Raw genomic sequence first — 18,772 nt, forward strand, 5'->3', positions numbered from 1 at the left:
TGGGCATAAGATTGGCTAATAATGTTGCTAAAAGCGCAATTATTTTAACTGGGGATGATGGTGTAAGCAAAGGAACTTTCCAGCCCTATATTCTACCTCACTCACCATATACCTTATGGGGAAGAGATATACTAAAAAATGTGTCTAAATATCATGATTACTAACATCTTACATATCTAATAATGAGTAAAATTTTACTATGTTTCTGCTCAATGTTCTTTAAAAATAATAAACATGAATACCTATAGAAAAATTCATATCATATCTGATGCAACAAAAATGAAATTTACCAACTAAGAATCTAAAGAAATAATCAAATGCACTTAATTTCTTCCATTCCTCTTCAAAAACTATTTTTTAACTAGAGCCGGCTCTTCTTACTCTTCTAAAAAGGCCTTCTTTTCCTGAAAATTTTTTTCTGATAAAATAGCCAGCAAAGATCTCGCGGGAAAGTTTGGAGACGTCCAAAAATTTCCCACAATTTTTCTCATCTCTCATATATTTCACCTGTAACTCATCTTTATATTGTTTGTCAATTTATGTGCTGTGTGAATCTAAAAGTTTGCTTGAGTGTGCATTGAAATTGTATGTTTGAAATCGTGTGTTAAAACAGTGGTGCTTTTTACTATGACTAAGTATATTACAGATGTGTAAACTTTGCTCAACAGCTTTTCCTAGGTCAAACCTGGCCTCAGAGAAAAGCAAAGAAAAAAATTGTGTTTGCCCTTTGAATCCAAGCTTCTTCTAGGTTTTGCTCAATTCCCTGAGGGGGAAGGGATCTCCCCAGGGAGCCCATTGTTTAACAAAATAAGGTCTGGGTTTTTTTAAGTTTCCAAATTTCTCTAACTTTTTATTAAAGTTTTTAAGAAGTCAGAATTGTTTAAATAATGTTGCAGTTAATTATGTTTAACCTTTTTTAGATAATATTGCTAATTTTGTGTATGCATGACATTTTTAACAACTTAATTTTATTAACAGTTTTAAATTTAATCTTGGCCATGATAACTTTCTTTAAGTGTCATATTATCATTGGTCAGAATAATATTAGAAATGCTATCTAATTGTAATAATTCTTTATTGTTATCCTAAATAATGGAAGGTCTAAAAAACTAATTTTAATTGTCTTTATTATGCATCTAGCATTTAATTACCTATATTAATATTATTTTTATAAATAAGGGCAATTTTCATCATTTCCATCTTTGAGCGTTAATATAAGTTTTAAATATTAATTTAATAGCTGGCATATACCACCTGTCAGCACTGGTCTTAATTTAGTTGAGGTGCAATTCACCTTCAAACGATGCCCTCAAATTTTTACCAAATTTTAGTACTTTATTTGGAAAAAGGGGACTTGTCCCCAAAATCTAAAAACTTTAATTCTAGTAGCTAATGGCATTAAAACTAATTAATTAATCAGGCCTTTGATTGTCAGTCAATCAGTACAAACTTATTTTCAAACAAAAGTATTACTTAATTTAAAACCTACGTCCACTCCTGTTGGTCACATTTAGCACATAAAACCAGTGAAGTAAGTTTACATTTTTTACAAAATAAAGTTATTATATATAGTGACTTTTGGTTATCAATATCAAAATGATCATGTAAGGTTGTACCTTTAAAAAGCAAACCATTACCTGTGCAAGAATGGGAAAACCCAGGTTTCTACATCCATTACAAGGAGTTAAGGCTTCCCAGAGTCCTGAAGGCCCACAAGAGTTTTCATCATCTTCTTCTTCCACTTCTCCTGGTGACAAATTTATTGTAGATGAAGTTCTCTGAAATCAAATTTATATTGCACCAATGTATTATATCAATGTTTTTGACATATTAATTAAATGACATAAATAGCATGCAGTGCATCTTTTAGCAAAAGTTAACCTAGATTCTATTCTTAGTTATTTGGCTGTGTCATCAAGAAAACATAGTATTCAATCTCTGTTTAAAGTAAAAATTGATTTAGAGAGTCTGATATGATGCAAAATTTGTGATGAAATCTAAGACCTAAATATGACTCAAGAAACAATTTAAATAAATCCTTAATTTTAAGTTAAGGCATGAATTTAGAAAAATTAAATAAGAATAAAATGAAAATACTTAATTGAAATAGAAATAGTTGGCAATGTTTCAAATTGTCAACCAAGAGGTTATCTCTGGACTGAGTGGGGATACAACCCAAAGCACAGAGTGTATGTGTAGCCTGGGTACCTCCACATTCTATCTCTGGCACTGCATGATCTCCTAAGCATTGCCATGAATAGTCCAGAAACAAAAACAAACTCACAAAAATGTTATTTTTTTCGGGCCACACCCGTTTGATTCTCACGGGTTATTTCTGGCTAAGCACTCAGAAATTGCCCCTGGCTTGGGGGACCATATGGGACTCCCAGGGACAGAACCATGTCCTTCCTTGGCTAGCGCTTGCAAGGCAGACACATTACCTCTAGCGCCACCTCGCCTGCCCCAAAAATGTTATTTTTTTTATGAAAATATGAACTTTATAAAATTGTATCGTTACATGGACTGTAGACAATATTTTAAATAAAGTTCAGTAAAAATTCTTAAACCTACAGCACCCGGTATTCCCAGGCACTCTACCATCAAGTACTAACCAGGCCCGACCCTGCTTAGCTTCTGAGATCAGACAAAATCAGGCGCGTTCAGGGTGGTATGGCCGTAATCTGGAGACAATACTTATAACCTTTATTTGAACATATATAGTTCCTTTTTATAATGACAAAAATGTTATTAAAATAACTACACAGTCTACTTATAAAAAATGTCTAAACCATAACAACAAGGCATCGGGACAGATGTAATCAGATAAGCAATGTCCAGAGAACTTTTGGAAAATAGCAAATATATTAATATTATATTGTTTACCAAACTCAGAAAAAAATGCAAAAGAAAAGAAGAAGCAGTAAACCTATTCATGACTCAACACTCTTAGAAGGTTTTTATATTTCAGGAAATTTTTGAGACTGTGAAGATGTAGGTATTTATAAGACTACCAGTGAAGGTATAGGTTCAGAGTGGGCTGAAACTAGATAGAAATTTTGTTAGAAGGTTGACCCTCCCCTCCATTTTCTGACCCATTCAAGAAATTAGAGGTTTGTTTTGGAGATAAACTTAATAAAAATCTATTATGAATTCTGAAAATCTATTCACTATAAGCAGAAGGATAAATCTTGGGAACAAAGGATTTAAGTAATGGTAGCAAAGGAAGAGTCAATTTACTCAAGAACATTGAGGCAAAATAATTTTTGCCTCAAAGAATAGGGCAGTTAGATTATATTTCTCAAATAAAAGCCTAGAATATATACTTTTTCTTTTTGCTCTAACATTAATCTTTATCTTTATTTTTCAGTCCTAGAAACAAATCAGTACCCTGATTCTCATACCTTTTTTTTATTTGTATTGTGAAAAAGTGAATTACGAAACTTTCACAGTTTCATAAGTTTTCATAAGTTCCATAGTGACAATGAATTAGGGCCATTCCCACCACCAGTGTTGTCCTCCCTCCACTCCTGTTCTCAGCACACATCCCATATCTTCCTCCATTACCCACCCCCCCTGGACTACTAGTGTAACTGGTCCCCTCTATGTATAGCTTGTTGTACATTAGGTATCGATTCTTTTGTCATTGACTTTGGGTTTGGTGTTAAAGTCTGATTTTTTTAATTTCTACTCAATGTTCATATGACTGGTCCTGATACCATCCATTTTCCCCCCTCAATTTCTAAGTAAGAAAAAGTGATTCAAGTTATGTGGTTCTGTTTGAAAAAGAAGAGAAAAATTACTGGGAGGATTTTTTCTAGAGGTTAAAAATATCAATTCAAAAGAAGAAAGGGAAAAAAAGATTAAAACAAAACAAAACTTATTAGCAGAAAATGACATCCCCCCAAAATCTGTGAAAACCTCAGAATGTGATGAAGGGGTTAACCCCTTAACCCTTCCTTGGCCCCCATTATAAAACCCACCTCTCAAGAAACTCATCTCATGAACAGCTCTAAATTGTTTTTTAATTAAGAACAAGAATTCAAGAAATACCATTTAAGCGAGGGGACCTTTTAACACACACACACACACACACACACACACACACACACACACACACAAACCACAGGAAAAATGGTTGTATAAAGTATTCTAACCAATAGAGAAAATGTTTTCACAGAATGCTACTGAATATTCAGCAGAATAAATTTTTTTTCTTTTTTTATAATTTCTTTATTCAAACACTGTGATTACAAAGATAATTATAGTTGAGTTTCAGTCATAACAAGAAAACCCCCTTCACCGCGCAACCTTCCCATCACTAAAGCCCCATCTCTTCCCTCCCACCCCCCGCCTGTATTCAAGACAGGCTTTCTACATCCCTCACTCACTGACATTGTTATGATAGTTCTCAGCGTAGTTATTTTTCTAACTGCACTCTTCACTTTCGTGGTGAACTTCATATATTGAGCTGGTCCTTCTGGCCCTCATCTCTAGGAATTATTTCAATATCTTCAATTTTTCTTAAAACCCATAGATGAGTGAGACTATTCTGTGTCTCTCTCTCCCTCTGACTAATTTAACTCAGCATAATAGTTTCCATGTACATTCATACATAGGAACATTTTATGACTTCATCTCTCCTGACAGCTGCATAATATTCCATTGTGTATATGTACAACCGCTTCTTTAGCCAATCATATGTTGAAGGACATCTTGGTTGTTTCCAGAGTCTGGCTATTGTAAAAAGTGCTGCAATGAAATATGTGTGAGGAAGGAATTTTTGTATTGTATTTTTGTGTCCCTAGGAGTGGTATAACTGGGTCAAATGGGAGCACAAATTCAGTTATTTTGAGGAATCTCCATATTGTTTTCCAATAAAGGTGGACTAGACGGCATTCCCACCAGCAGTAAATGAGAATTACTTTCTCCCCAGATCCCCACCAGCATTGATTGTTCTGGTTCTTTGTGATGTGTGTCAGTCTCTGTGGTGTGAGATGGAACCTCATTGTTGTTTTGATTTGCATCTCCCTGATGATTAGTGATGTGAAGCATTTTTCATGTGCCTTTTGACCATTTGTATTTCTTCTTTGACAAAGTGTCTATTTATATCTTCTCTCCATTTTTTGATGGGGTTAGATTTTTTTCTTGTTAAGTTCTGTCAGTATCTTGTATATCTTAGATATTAGCCCCTTATCTGATGGATATTGGGTGAACAGCTTCTCCCATTCTGTGGGTAACTTTTGTATGCTAGGCATTATTTCCTTTGAGGTGCAGAAGCTTCTCAGCTTAATATAGTCCCATTTTTGTATCACTACTTTGACTTGTTTGGAGAGTGCTATTTCTTCCTTAAAAATGCCTTGAGTTTCCTTCTTGAAGATGCCTTTAGTCTCAATGCCATGGAGTGTTTTACCTACATGCTGTTCTATATACCTTATAGTTTCAGGTCTGATATCAAGGTCTTTAATCCATTTGCATTATACCTTGGTGCATGGTATTAGCTGGAGGTGAGTTCATTTTTCTGCAGGTAGTTGACCAGTTGTCCCAAGACCTTTTGTTGAAGAGGCTTTCCTTGCTCCATTTAGCAGAATAAAAATTTAAATTTTATTTATATAATTTTGGTTTGGGGTCACACCTGCAATAGTGCTCAGGCTGCACTCCTGGAAGACTTTAGGGAGCATTTGTGGTGCCAAGGATTGAAACCAGATTGACCACATGCAAGACAAGTGTCCTATCCACTGTACCACTCCAACTGTACCACTCTGCTGAATCACTGCAACTCCCCAACAGACTAAATTTAAAAGATATACATATATCTAAACATTTATTATTTAGAACAAAACATCCAGTACAACTCAGAGATAATGATTACATATTGAATTTTAAATAGCACCTGCTATGTCACTCAAAAGTGTTACTTATAAATATGAAATATTTTTCTATTATCACACTCAAAACCTAAATTTCATTTTGTTAATCTTAATAACTAAAAAATTGGTCTCATAATGTACCTCAGTATAAATGTACCTGAGTATAAAAAACAGCAGCAATAATGCCTATAGCCTGTTGAGTACTTCATTATTTTAATTTACTACACCACCTTTGAAGCAAATACTAAGCACAGAAAGAGAACAGATAAAATGCAAGGTGACAAAGCTGATAACAGCAGAAAAAAATTCTCTAACCCAGATTTTCTCTAAAGCTTACTCCTTTAATCATGGTGTTACATGGCCTATCACAACACACTATCCTATAAAAGCACTAAATACAGTTTTACTCACAATACTATAAAAAACAATGTTCTGACAAACCAAGTTATTTCAATTGAAATTCAAATGAAAAGGGGCCGGAGAGATAGCATGGAGGTAAGGCATTTGCCTTGCATGCAGAAGGTTGGTGGTTTGAATCCCAGAATACCATATTGTCCCCTGAGCCTTCCAGGAGCTATTTCTGAGCTTAAAGCCAGGAGTAACCCCTGAGCGCAGTCAGGTGTGACCCCCCCCAAAAAAAAACAACAACAACAAAATGAAATTCAAATCAAAAGATTATTAATATATTTTTAATTCAAGACATCTCTATGAGTAATTGTCTGCCTATGACACCAGTAATTTCTGTAATTCGATAAATAGCAACTCATACTTTTATAAACACATATATCTCATCAATAGAAGCATTAATAGAAGGTGATTATCATAAATAATATAATATTTTATTTTTTTAATTTTTAATTGAATGAGATACACAGTACATTGGTGGTTGAGTTTTATACAATGCTCCAACCAGAATTTCCCAACACTGAATTCTCAGTTTTCCTCCTATACCCCATTCCCTGCTGCTATGGCAGATCTCTGTCTTTCTCTCTCTTCCTCTCTCTCTATGTTTGTGTGTGATTTGCAATAATATCGATACTAAAAGTGTATCATGCTTTACCACCTTTCAGCACTCAGTTCTTGTCAAAAGTGGTCACTTTGTTGTAATTGTAGGCATTTTTGTTCCTACAAATAATCTGGGTAAAAACAAATCTTTTTAACTTTAATAGCAAGAGCATCATTGTTGACCAATGAGTAGAATCAGTAGAATTCGATTAAGTAGGCATTTTTTACCAGCTCATAATCAATAACTAGCTTGACATTAAGTGTTGACATAACATAGTATTATAAATTATTATACACTAAGCTAAGAGCTTTATTGATTGATTTGCTATTATAATTTAATAGTACTACAATCATTTCTTCCAAGCTACAACTTGCTGAGAGCAAGGAACTTTCTCATCCAAGGATAATTTCTATTTATGTTATCCCCCTATTCATAAATCTCCAACAGTTTATCACAGAAAATAATATCCATTTTCTATAATCATCAAGGTATCATATATAAATAATCTTTCAGCCCTGTTTTTCAATCTGCTATATTCGCATTGGACTAAAACCAAGAGGAACTCTACCCTTTCAAAATCATTCTCCATGATTCTCTTCAAGTCTTCCATCTTAATTTTCCAGATATTGTGCTGGTTATCATGAGAAGCTGAGTGCATGTTTTGTATGTGAGAGGCTAGGCTCAATTACTAGTGACGCATATGGCCTCCCTAACTTCACAAGGAGCAATTCCCAAGCAGAGAGACAGGAGTGTCCCAATCCACCTATATACTTGTATATACCTAGAAGAAAAGTTGCTGGGAAACATGACAACTTTATGTTTGATTTTTTGTAATAAACTTCCCAATTGTTTTCCAAAGTAGCTGTACAATTTTATATATCCTGTTCTTACATATTTTCTTTAAAAAATAAACTTTATATTGTATTCTGGTGTTCTTAGGGTATATCCCTAGGAGTGGAATAGCTGGGTAGAATGGGAGCTCAATTTCCAGATTTTGGAGGAATCTCCATATTGCTTTCCATAGAGGTTGGACTAGATGGCATTCCCACCAGCAGTGGATAAGAGTTCCTTTCTCTCCACATACCCACCAGCACTGATTGTTCTCATTCTTTATGATGTATGCCAATCTCTGTGGTGTGAGGTGGTATCTCATCATTGTTTTGATTTGCATCTCCCTGATGTTTAGTGACGAGGAGCATTTTTCATGTGCCTTTTGGCCATTTGTATTTCTTTTTTATCAAAGCGTCTGTTCATTTCTTCTCCCCAATTTTGATGAGATTAGATGTCACACCTATATTTATTGTAGCACTATTCACAATAGCCAGGTTCTGGAAACAGCCAAGATGCCCTTCAACAGAGGAATGGCTAAAGAAACTGTGCTACATATACACAATGGAATATTATGCAGCCGTCAGGAGAGATGAAGTCATGAAATTTTCCTATACATGGATGTACATAGAATCTATCATGCTGAGTGAAATATGTCAGAGGGAGAGAGATGCAGAATAGTCTCACTCATCTATGGGTTTTAAGAAAAATAAAAGTCATTTTTGCAACAATCCTCAGAAACAATGAGAGGAGAGCTGGAACTTCCAGCTCACTTCATGAAGCTCACTACAAAGAGTGGTGAGTGCAATTATAGAAATAACTACACAGAGAACTACCATAATTATGTGAGTGAATAAATGAGGGAACTGGAAAGCCTGTCTGTAGTAAAAGTGGGGGTGGGGTGGGATGGAGGGAGATTTGGGACATTGCTGGTGGGAATGTTGCACTGGTGAAGGGGGTGTTCTTTACATGACTGGAACCTAATAACAATCATATATGTAATCAAGATGTTTAAATAAAGGGACAAAAAGAAAATACTACATTCTGGAAAAAAAATAAACTTTATTTAAAGACTGTTTCACAAAGCTGTTCTTAATACTATCGTTTGGGGCATTCAATGCTCCAACAACCTCTACCTCCAACCTACCTCTACCTCCAACCTCCCTCTACCATTGTCTCCAGTCCCCCCATCCTCGCCCCATACCTGCCCCTTGAGAAGGCACAAAATAATGCTATTTTACCATAAGAGCGGAGAAACCCTAGATTTCTTAGACCAAGGGAATTCTTACTTCCCCAATAGTTACTGTGTCTATGCAAGAAAAAAAGGGGGGGGGAGGGTAGCACAAAACCTTGCCACATCAGCACTCCTTTTTTATTTTTAACTTTTTCTCCTTTTTCCTCCATTTTCCCCCTTTCTTTTTCACTCTTGGGGATATTGGTGGTATTTTTTGCTGCTGGGTGCTTTTTACTTTTTGATAGTTACTGTCATTTTTCTTTTTAAAAAACTGTTGTTTTATTTTTTTGGTTTGTTTGGGTTTTTTCTTTATTTTGTTTTGTTTTAGTTTGCTTTTGGTTTGGGGTTTTTTTTTCTTTTTTTCTTTTCTCTTCTTTTTTTTTTTTTTTTTTTTTTTGGTCTTCTTTAAGAAGAACCACAAAACTTGAATGATCTTGATCTGCCTCATGAATTGAGGGGGATAATAAAAATGAATGGTACCAGGACCAAACAGACATATGAACATTGAGTGGAATTAAAAAATGTTCAGACTTAAGCACCAAACCTAAAGCCACGACAGAATCAATACCCTATCTACAACGAGCTATAGTTACACTAGCACTCAGGGGGAGGGGTAAAGGAGGGAGATATGGGACACAGCTGGGAAAAGGAGTGGAGGGAGGACAACCCTGGTGGTGGGAATGGCCCTGATTCATTGTCACTATATACTTTAAATATTACTGAGAAAGATTTGTTACTTACTTTTTGGTTACAATAAAATTATTTAAAAAATAATGATATTTTATGTTTTTTGTTACAAGAGGGCTAATGAAATCGTTGAAAAGTAAATTTGTGAAAAATTTTATCTCACAATGGAACAATTAAAGTCATTGTCTGAGAAGTTATTGAGCTGTTTGTTGCTAGTTGAGCCTTCTGTGTTATTTTTATTTACTAAGCTTAGCTGACTGCTATGCTGCTTTACCGTCTAATTTGGTGTGCTCCTACTGGGCTGTCAGTATTGTGAAATTTGGAGGCACAATGGCATCCAAGCATTCAAAGAACTTAGGATCTATGGAAAGAATTGGGTTGATTCTCTACCTGCATCACTTTTGAGAGGGTCCCATAGGTTTCAGCCTGAAGACCCTTCTACCCTTGAGTTTCAGTCGTTTGGCTTGCATTGCTTCTGAGACTAGTCATAAATCTGTGAAACTGGACCTTTGCAAACATGAAAGTGAGTTGGCTACTCGGGCTTCTGGCAGTAAAGGAAAGAGTGGGGGTGGAAGTGGGAGGCTGTGGGCCTCCACTTCAAGAAGATCCCAGAGTTTACAGACAAAAAATGTACCTAAAAATTCTGTTAAAATTTTGGCATCTCTGCAAAAAATCTTGTTCTCTCCGCAGAAATTAGTCATAATGCAGCGAAGTTCGGTCATTTGAATGGTAGTTGTGGTGGGATGTGGGTGCAGCTGCTAGGACATCTCTAGGGCAGGAACTCAATTTATCTTAGCACCTCCTTGGGGTCTCCTAAAGTTTTCAGCCCAAAGACCAGTGTATGTGTGAATTTCAGTGGTTTGGCTTACATATCTTTCAAGATTAGTTATGATTAGTCAAGATTAGTCCCCTCCATCCTCAACAAATTTAGTAAATAAAAATTAGTTAAAATTTGAACCAGAAAAATACTACAGCAGGCAGGGTATTTGCTTTGCACATGGCTGACATGGGTTTAATCCTTAGCACCACATATGGTTCCCTGAACCTCATCAGGAGTGTTTCCTGAATGCAGAGCCAAGAGTAACCCCTTAAAATGGCTAGGTATGGCCAAAACTCCCCTTTACCCCTTATATGATAAAAAATTAGTCCTGAATTCAAGTTAAACCTCAACTTTGGATTAGCTTCCTTACTTGTGTGGTTTTATCAGATCTTGCTTTCAATGAAGTGGTTACTTTTTAATGAAGTGGTTACAAATAGTAATAATATAATAGGGCACCTTCAGAATTCTGTTTTGGTAAATAAACATTTAAATTTTCTGAAACATATTAATTAAAGTTTTAAAGTTTTAACAAATATGTTGACTACTATATTAAACTCTCATAGAATTCAGATGATTCCTCAAAACACTGAGATTGCATCTCTTCCATATTTATTTTTACTTCTTGTAAACAGAAATTATTTCTCTTCTGAATTTCTAAAGGTCTTGTGTGAGTTTGTATAATGTGACATTTTATGTACACCTTGAGATGATAGATGGCATAATGACAAAGGGCACTAGTTTTAAAAATCAAATTAACACATTTACATCCTGGCTCTGATACTTTCAACTTCCTAGCTCAGCAAACCTCTAATCCTTATTAAGTCTGTTTCCTTATCTGCAAAGTTTCCTTATCCTACTTGATAAGACAATGATATATAAATACATTACATCTATCCAGAAAGAGTTATATATACTCTTAGAGAATCCATGCATGCTTGAACATGTGTCCACATACACTCTACCAGAGATTTTACTTATCCTAATTAGGTATAAGTGTTGTCCCATTTATTTTCTTGTCTCTTATAATGTGCTGATAAACAACAAAATTTAATAATTATTTTCTGAATTATTAAATAAGAATATAATATAAATGTTATATTCTTTTTTTCAGTATATTTCCTAGAAATTTTTATAAATATTACAGGATATATTTTTGTAGCACAAATTTTATTATAGTTATTTTATTTTATATTAATCATAATCAGCAGCATTATCAGAAATAATACAATTTATCAGTGGGTTAGTACTGCCCTCTAAAGACAGTATACAAATTAGTTATGTAAAATAATAATTTTCCACTGCACTGATTTATAATTAAAAATGTCTGGGAGGGGCCGGAGCGGTGGAGCAGCTGTAGGGCATTTGTCTTGCATGTGGTTGACCTAGGAGGGACCGCAGTTCTATCCCCACCCCCCGCGTCCCATATGGTCCTCCAAGCCAGGAGCGATTTCTGAGCCCATAGCCAGGAGTAACCCCTGAGCATTACCGGGTGCGTCCCAAAAACAAAAAACAAAAAAATGTCTGGGAAAGATTTTATCAAACTAAATTATAATTTTCAATTATTTATAGCCATGAAGATGTACACTAGAAATCCCTCTGTGTTTTTAACACTTCAGATGTCAGGAAATTCTTCACAAAATTTATTATGTCCTTTTAGTTAATATATCTAACTATGTAGAAGAAATAATTGAAACAGCTCTAAAGTTTTACAAAGGATATAAATCATAAAAATAAATACCATAGAAAAACAATTTTAGATGGAAGAAAAATATTTCAAGAATTACAATAGTTTAACAATGAAGAAGTGGACTTTTCTTATGAAAAATGTAAGAAAATATAAATGATATAAAATCATATATTTTAACATTATTATATAATTATTATATTAAATAATTTGTAGGGTATACATTTCAGATAATATTGTCACCCAATGCTACCTGATTACATTATTAACATCTATGTAGAACACATTGAAAAATGTTATTTCTGTTCTACTTTAATACTAGCAGTTTTCATGACTTATTACCTCTTAAAGCTTTGGTTTCATTTATCTGACTTTGGCTTAATTATTGCTATTTTCCACTGCAAAGTTAGAAAGAAAATTCTAGATTGATGTTAGGTTTATACACAGAAACAGATGGTTTCAAAATAGATAAACTTAAAACGTTTGCACAAGCTTAGTTTTGAGGTGTTGAGGGCAAGATTTAATCAACAAAACAAGATGTGTAATTTTTGAGAAGCTAATTATCCTTTATGATAGATTGTTTTATAGAAACACTCTATTTCTGAAATAGTTTTCTTGTTTAAATAAAACTAATTAAGGAAACATGTTCTGTTGTGTGAAAGCAAAGTTTTATAAAAGCAAAGAATGTGATTGAAATGTATATTAACCAAACCATCATAAACTAAGAAAATTTACATTCTATATTGAAAAGCAAATGAATATAAATTAGATACTAAGTCTGGTAGATTAGCATAAAACTGATTAACTCTAGGTCTTAATGACACTAAATCAAAGTCGAATAAATAAATGGGAATAGAAATTGAGGGTTTTGCACAGTTTGTTAATATCAGTACAGCCAAGGGTAGGTTAAGGACATAGCAGTGCTAAGAGAAGTGGGACAGATGGTTTAGACTAATTATTTCATGCTTTTGGGTGACTTCCATGATTCACATTATTCGTTGAAAAATACAATAAGAAATTGTGCTCAACTTTTTTTTTTTTATTTTCAGGCCACACCTGGTGGCGATCAGGGGTTATTCCTGGCTCTGAACTCAGAAATAGCTCCTGGCAGGCTCAGGGTACCATATGGGATGCTGGGGATTGAACCTGGATCTAACTGCCCCAGGTTGGCAGTGTGCAAGGCAACCACCCTATCACTGTGCTATCACTTCAACCCCTGTGCTCAATATTTTAAATGTAAAATAAAATCATACTATAAACCTGTAAGAGAATATTTTAATATAAAAACTTTCCATTTCTTAAAATAAAATATATTGTTACAAACTCACAGAGAATATTTAACTATACCATTTCAAAGAAGATCAGAACAACTAAAGGACAAAAAAGCCATCTTAGGTCCATGTCCAAGAAAAACAGAAAAATAAACACAATTATTAAGCTTAAAATATAAATTCTGTTTTAAGAATTCAATAAAAATGGGAAGATAGGCCAGCTCTTGTTTGATCTTCAGAATCCCATAAGACCCCTGGAGTCCTACCAGCAGTGATCCTTTGGTTCAGAGCCTGAAGAATATCCTGAGTACCATTGGGTCACTTGAAAACAAACAAACAAAAATATGAAACAAATAAAGATTGCAACAAATATTCAGTGGTGAGAGAAAGTACAGAGGTAAAGATGCTTGCCTTGCATACAGCCAAAGCCAGTTCAATTCCTGATACTACATATTCCCACCCCATCCCACTCCTATCTCCCAGTCATACTAAGAGTATCCTGAGCACAAAACCAGAAGTAAACCTGAGCACCACCGAGTGTGACCCAGCCTCCATCCTTACTGAAAATTCAATAGGTATTAAACATATTAGTATTTCCAAATTTGATTGCAGGACCAAAACAAACTCTAAAGAACAGATAAAGTAAATAAATAAAATTATTTTAAAAAGCCTGGATAACATATCAAAGGAAAACAAAGTGGTTAAAAGAGCTACTAGTAATCTTTCAAATGTCCCGACTAAGAAAACAATCAATGCCTATTATTGCAGACACGTTCACTATTAGTAAATATTTCTTAGCATAATGACATAAAGTCATAAATACCCTTAATGAGACCTGTGTTAACAATAATGAATTGATGTTATTCTTATATTTTAGAATTCAATAAAATACCTTCAAATCTTTAAATCAAATGTAGGAATTTACATAAAGAACTATGAAAACTGAAATTCAACAATAACAAAAGAGAAAGTCCTATTTATGCTGATTTTGAGGAGTGTAGGATCTGGGAATCAAATGCAGAACCTGATCTATGACAACGTTTAGTCTACCACATTAAAACCCTCAAATTTTCTTTTTAAACAAGTTGCAATAGCAGTATAGTAATGCTACAATTAGAACATATAATTGAAAAAATTCTCTTGAAATTTAAATTAAGTTATATTAAAATTAAAGCAAATTTCAAGCCTTCTTCAAGAAAATAAATAAAATGCCATTTCCCCAAGTTTATTGAAGAAATAATATGCTAGACCACAGAGTGGAACAGGTGTGCTGAGCTAACAGATGTAAGAAAAACTAAAACTCAAGTTTAAAAAAAATAAAAGTTAACAGGTAAAAGAAGATGGGAAGCATCTTTAAACTATACTACAAAGAAGCAGTAATTAAAATAGTATGGTACTTGAATAAAGTCAGATCCTCAGGACAATGAAATAGAGTTGAATATCCGAAAATAGAACTTCAGGCATATGATCATGCTATGAAGAAGCAAAAACTCTGAAGTAAATCAAGAAATGCCTCTTCAACAAGTAGTGTTCGGAAAACTGATCAGCTACAGAACTCAGACCTCTTTCTAACACCATGCACAAATGTCAAACCAAAATGAATTAATGACTTGATACCAGACTGAATTCAAAAGGTACATAAAGGAAAACAGGCAGGACTCTTAATGATATTGAAGCTAAAGTCATCTTCAAGGATGGAAAAACACTAACCAAGCAAGTGAAAGCAAAGATAAACAAATTGGTCAGCATTAAATCTTCCACATCTCAAAGGAAGTGATGACCAGGATACAAGAAAGTCGGGGCTAGAGAGATAGCATGGAGGTAAGGTTTTTGCCTTGCATGCAGAAGGTCAGTGGTTCGAAACCTGGTATCCCATATGGTCCCCCGAGCCTGCCAGGAGCGATTTCTGAGCGCAGTGCCAGGAGTAACCCCTGAGCACTGCCAGGTGTGACCCAAAAACAAAACAAAACAAAAATAGTACACAGATTGGGAGAAGTTATTTACCCACTATAATCTGATAAGGGGTTAATATCAAAGATAAAGCACTTGTAGCACTTTACAAGAAAAAATATCCAATGTCATTAAAAAATGTAGAGAACATATGAACAGAATCTCCCTCAAAGAAAAATTACAAATGACCAAAGGAAAATAAAACAGTGTTTTGCATCACTATTTATCAGGGAGATGATTAATTTGTTTGACAAATATGCTACCATCCCACACTTCAGAGATGGACACGAATCAAAAGAATAAGAACAAGTGCTTTGCAAATGAATGAAAGAGAGACTCTCATTCACTGCTGGTAGGAATGTAGTCTAGTCCAACCTTTCTGGAAAACAATGTGGACATTCCTAAAATAAAATCTAGGAATTGAGCTTTCATTTGACCCAGCATCTCCACTTATTGGCCCAAAATAAAATAGGCATTTTTATTTCTTTGTTCTTTGAAGCACTACCCAGAACAGCCAAAATAAAGAAACAAATCAAGTGTCAAAAAAAGAAAAAAAGAAAAAGAAAGTAAGAAACTATGGTAGATATACACAATAGTACATTACTTGGCCACAAGAAAAGATAAAAATCATAAAATTTTGCTACTACATGGAGGGGCCTAGAGAGTGTCAGGCTGAGTAAAGCCAATCAGAGGAAGAGAGACCAACACAGAATAATCTCTATTATGAGGGATATAAAGAAGCATAATGGTAGGATAATGAATACCAAAAGACAATGGAAATAACATGAAAACAGGTATTCAATAGAAAAACTACTGCTTGAGAGGGTTAAGGGATAAATCAGGGAGGAGTCATTATGATAGGGAAGCATTCAATTGGGAAAAGGATGTGGAGCTGGCAGGTGGTAATGTGTTATGTATTAAACCCTGTCAGAACAGTACTGCAAGCCACAGGGGAAATATATAATATACTACAAATCACCTCTCATAGATGCAGACTGATAAGTGGGGAGCTAAAGGAGGTTGTGGGGGGCATTAGTGGAAAAAGTATATACTGGTGAAAGGGTTGATATTGAAACATTATATGCCTAAAACTAAATCAAAACAGTAATTTTATGGTGACTTAATTTTAAAATTAAAAAAATTACAGTAAAAAAGTACTGAAAGATAAAATTTAGCAGCAAATTAATTTAAAATATAATATTCAAACTATTCTACTGCATCAACAATTTTCAAGTTTTTTAGATTTAAAACGATTATTTTTCTAATTATTTATTTACAAAATAAAAAAATGTATCTACTATAGATGCAATCTGGGGTTGGGATGGAAATTGTTTACATTGGAAGAGGGAAATGGGTACTGGTAAAGGAATGGTGTTGGAATATTGTACACCTAAATACCAATCATAAATAAATTCATAACTTCATAACTCATGGTTATTAATTAAAAACAAATAATTTTAAAATGTAAAGTAAATAAACAACAAATATAAAATAAAATATGTTTTGGAATAACAATTGGTAAAAGAGAAGATTTATACCTTAGTTACATTTTTAATCCCAGTAGCTAAAGTAATATTATCACAGAGTTGGTATTTGTATATTGAACTGAATCTGCTTCTTTTGCTTACTCTAGAGCAAGCAACAAATGAGTGTTTTTTAAAAATGTTTCAGAAAATTTATAGTAGCAAAGGAAACCAAAATTAATTTTCTGCCACCACCACCAAAATTATATTTAATTAATAATCTAATCAACAATTATGAATATATTTTAAATTCTCTTTCTTCAAATAATTTTTAAGTGGAAAGAACTTTTCACATGCACTGGGACAAATTCAAAAACATGGCAATCTCTTTCAGCCTGTGCAATATTCTCACCATCTGTCAGCATTTAATGAAATCTCCCAGATCCAAGATCAAATGCCTGAATTGGAATGCTGGAGCCACATCCTGTGTAACCTAGGCATTAAACCCATGCAGGATAAGTCATCTGTCTGAAATAATAAAGGGGAAGCTACACAGGTCAGTCACAAACATCAGAAAATTCTGATTTAACAGATGCTGCTGTTGAGTCATTCCCCAGACCTTGGTCATCTTCTTAATAATGAACTCATTACAATTAGAAGAAGAGAAATGTATCTGTTTCTCAGCTATTAATTTCTATCCACTCGAAAACCATTTCAATGATCTCATACAGACCTTCTCCAAAAAACAGACCTGATTCCATACAATTAAAGTTGTCACTTAGGTCACCAGAGAATATTGTCCTTGTCATGAAAGCAAGACTTGGGGAAGGGGCATCCTGCCTCTAGCAATTGGCCCATGAAGTTCTGCTACTCCCATCATGCCAACATCACTCTGAAAGGCCATGCCAGCTTCAGTCCTTGCTGTGATGCTGCATCAGAGAGGGACCATTCAGTAAGCAGTAGTTCCACCATCTCCAGTGAAATTTGAATCATAACTTAATATATGGAATAAATAATAATCCTTAACTCCCTCAGCCACAGAATACTCTTTAGTTTCACTTTATATATTTTAGTTACTCTCCAATCATATTTTAATATTCTTAACACAGAAGGAATATTAAATATTTTCCTGTTTGAATTACTATGTCACATTTATTTCCTAACAAGTCCCAGACCAAACAATATTGTTTATTAATAATTTTCTGTATTCACCACAGCTGAAAGCAGAAAGTAATGAATAGTACTGAATTGTGAAGCTCTCAATTCTCAATTAGCTTTAAAAAAAACACTGACAAGCCTGAAGTTCTTAAACCAAGAGATACATTATTCACAGTAGAACAATTTTCAAGAAACAGAAAATGGTCCTTAATTCCCTAGGTAGAACACAAGTCAAAGAAAGAGGTCAAATTTCATTCTAAAAAAAAAATCTCTTTTAAAATAGATGTTTGCTAAAAATCATAAATTAAACATTTTTGTGGCCAATCTCTAAAGTTTTGAGTTTGGGTATCAACCTAATAAACATAAAAGTAAAATGTGATTAAGAACATGGGAGATATTGGAAACACTTCATTGAAGAAAGAGCAAACAAAAAGTTTTCAGATGAGAGGAGCAACTTTTAAAAGATACTGAAGTGAAAGAATGGAGAAGTGTTTCCTGGCACAGTGTTTTTGTTTGTTTGCTTGCTTTTTGTTTTTGTTGTGGGACCACACCCGTTGACGCTCAGGAGTTACTCCTGGCTATGCGCTCAGAAATAGCTCCTGGTTTGGGGACCATATGTGACGCCAGGGGATCTAATGTTAGTCCGTCCTAGGCTAACGCTTGCCTTACAGCATCCGATTTTCTTCTAGAAATTTGAAATTTGTGTAACTGTATGTAAGGTAGAGGCCATCTCCCTGACTACCCCCAATAAAATATCTGACTTCTTTCGTGAACTTCCCTAGTAGGAAGTCATAACTCCTTGCT

The 18,772-nt window shown here is 34.3% G+C and overlaps 1 protein-coding gene and 1 pseudogene across 1 annotated transcript in view; both read right to left on the bottom strand.

Moving 5' to 3' along the window:
- Positions 1 to 18,772, bottom strand: part of ANKS1B (ankyrin repeat and sterile alpha motif domain containing 1B) — a 1,587,094-nt gene that overhangs the window by 1,213,478 nt on the left and 354,844 nt on the right. The window contains 1 exon segment of the mRNA XM_049782864.1: positions 1,638 to 1,778. Coding sequence (XP_049638821.1) covers positions 1,638 to 1,778 — 141 coding nt within the window.
- LOC126023352 (uncharacterized) lies at positions 2,565 to 2,682 on the bottom strand (annotated as a pseudogene).

The sequence above is a fragment of the Suncus etruscus genome, chromosome 11 (genome assembly GCF_024139225.1).
Source record: "Suncus etruscus isolate mSunEtr1 chromosome 11, mSunEtr1.pri.cur, whole genome shotgun sequence".
In the NCBI taxonomy this organism is placed as follows: domain Eukaryota; kingdom Metazoa; phylum Chordata; class Mammalia; order Eulipotyphla; family Soricidae; genus Suncus; species Suncus etruscus.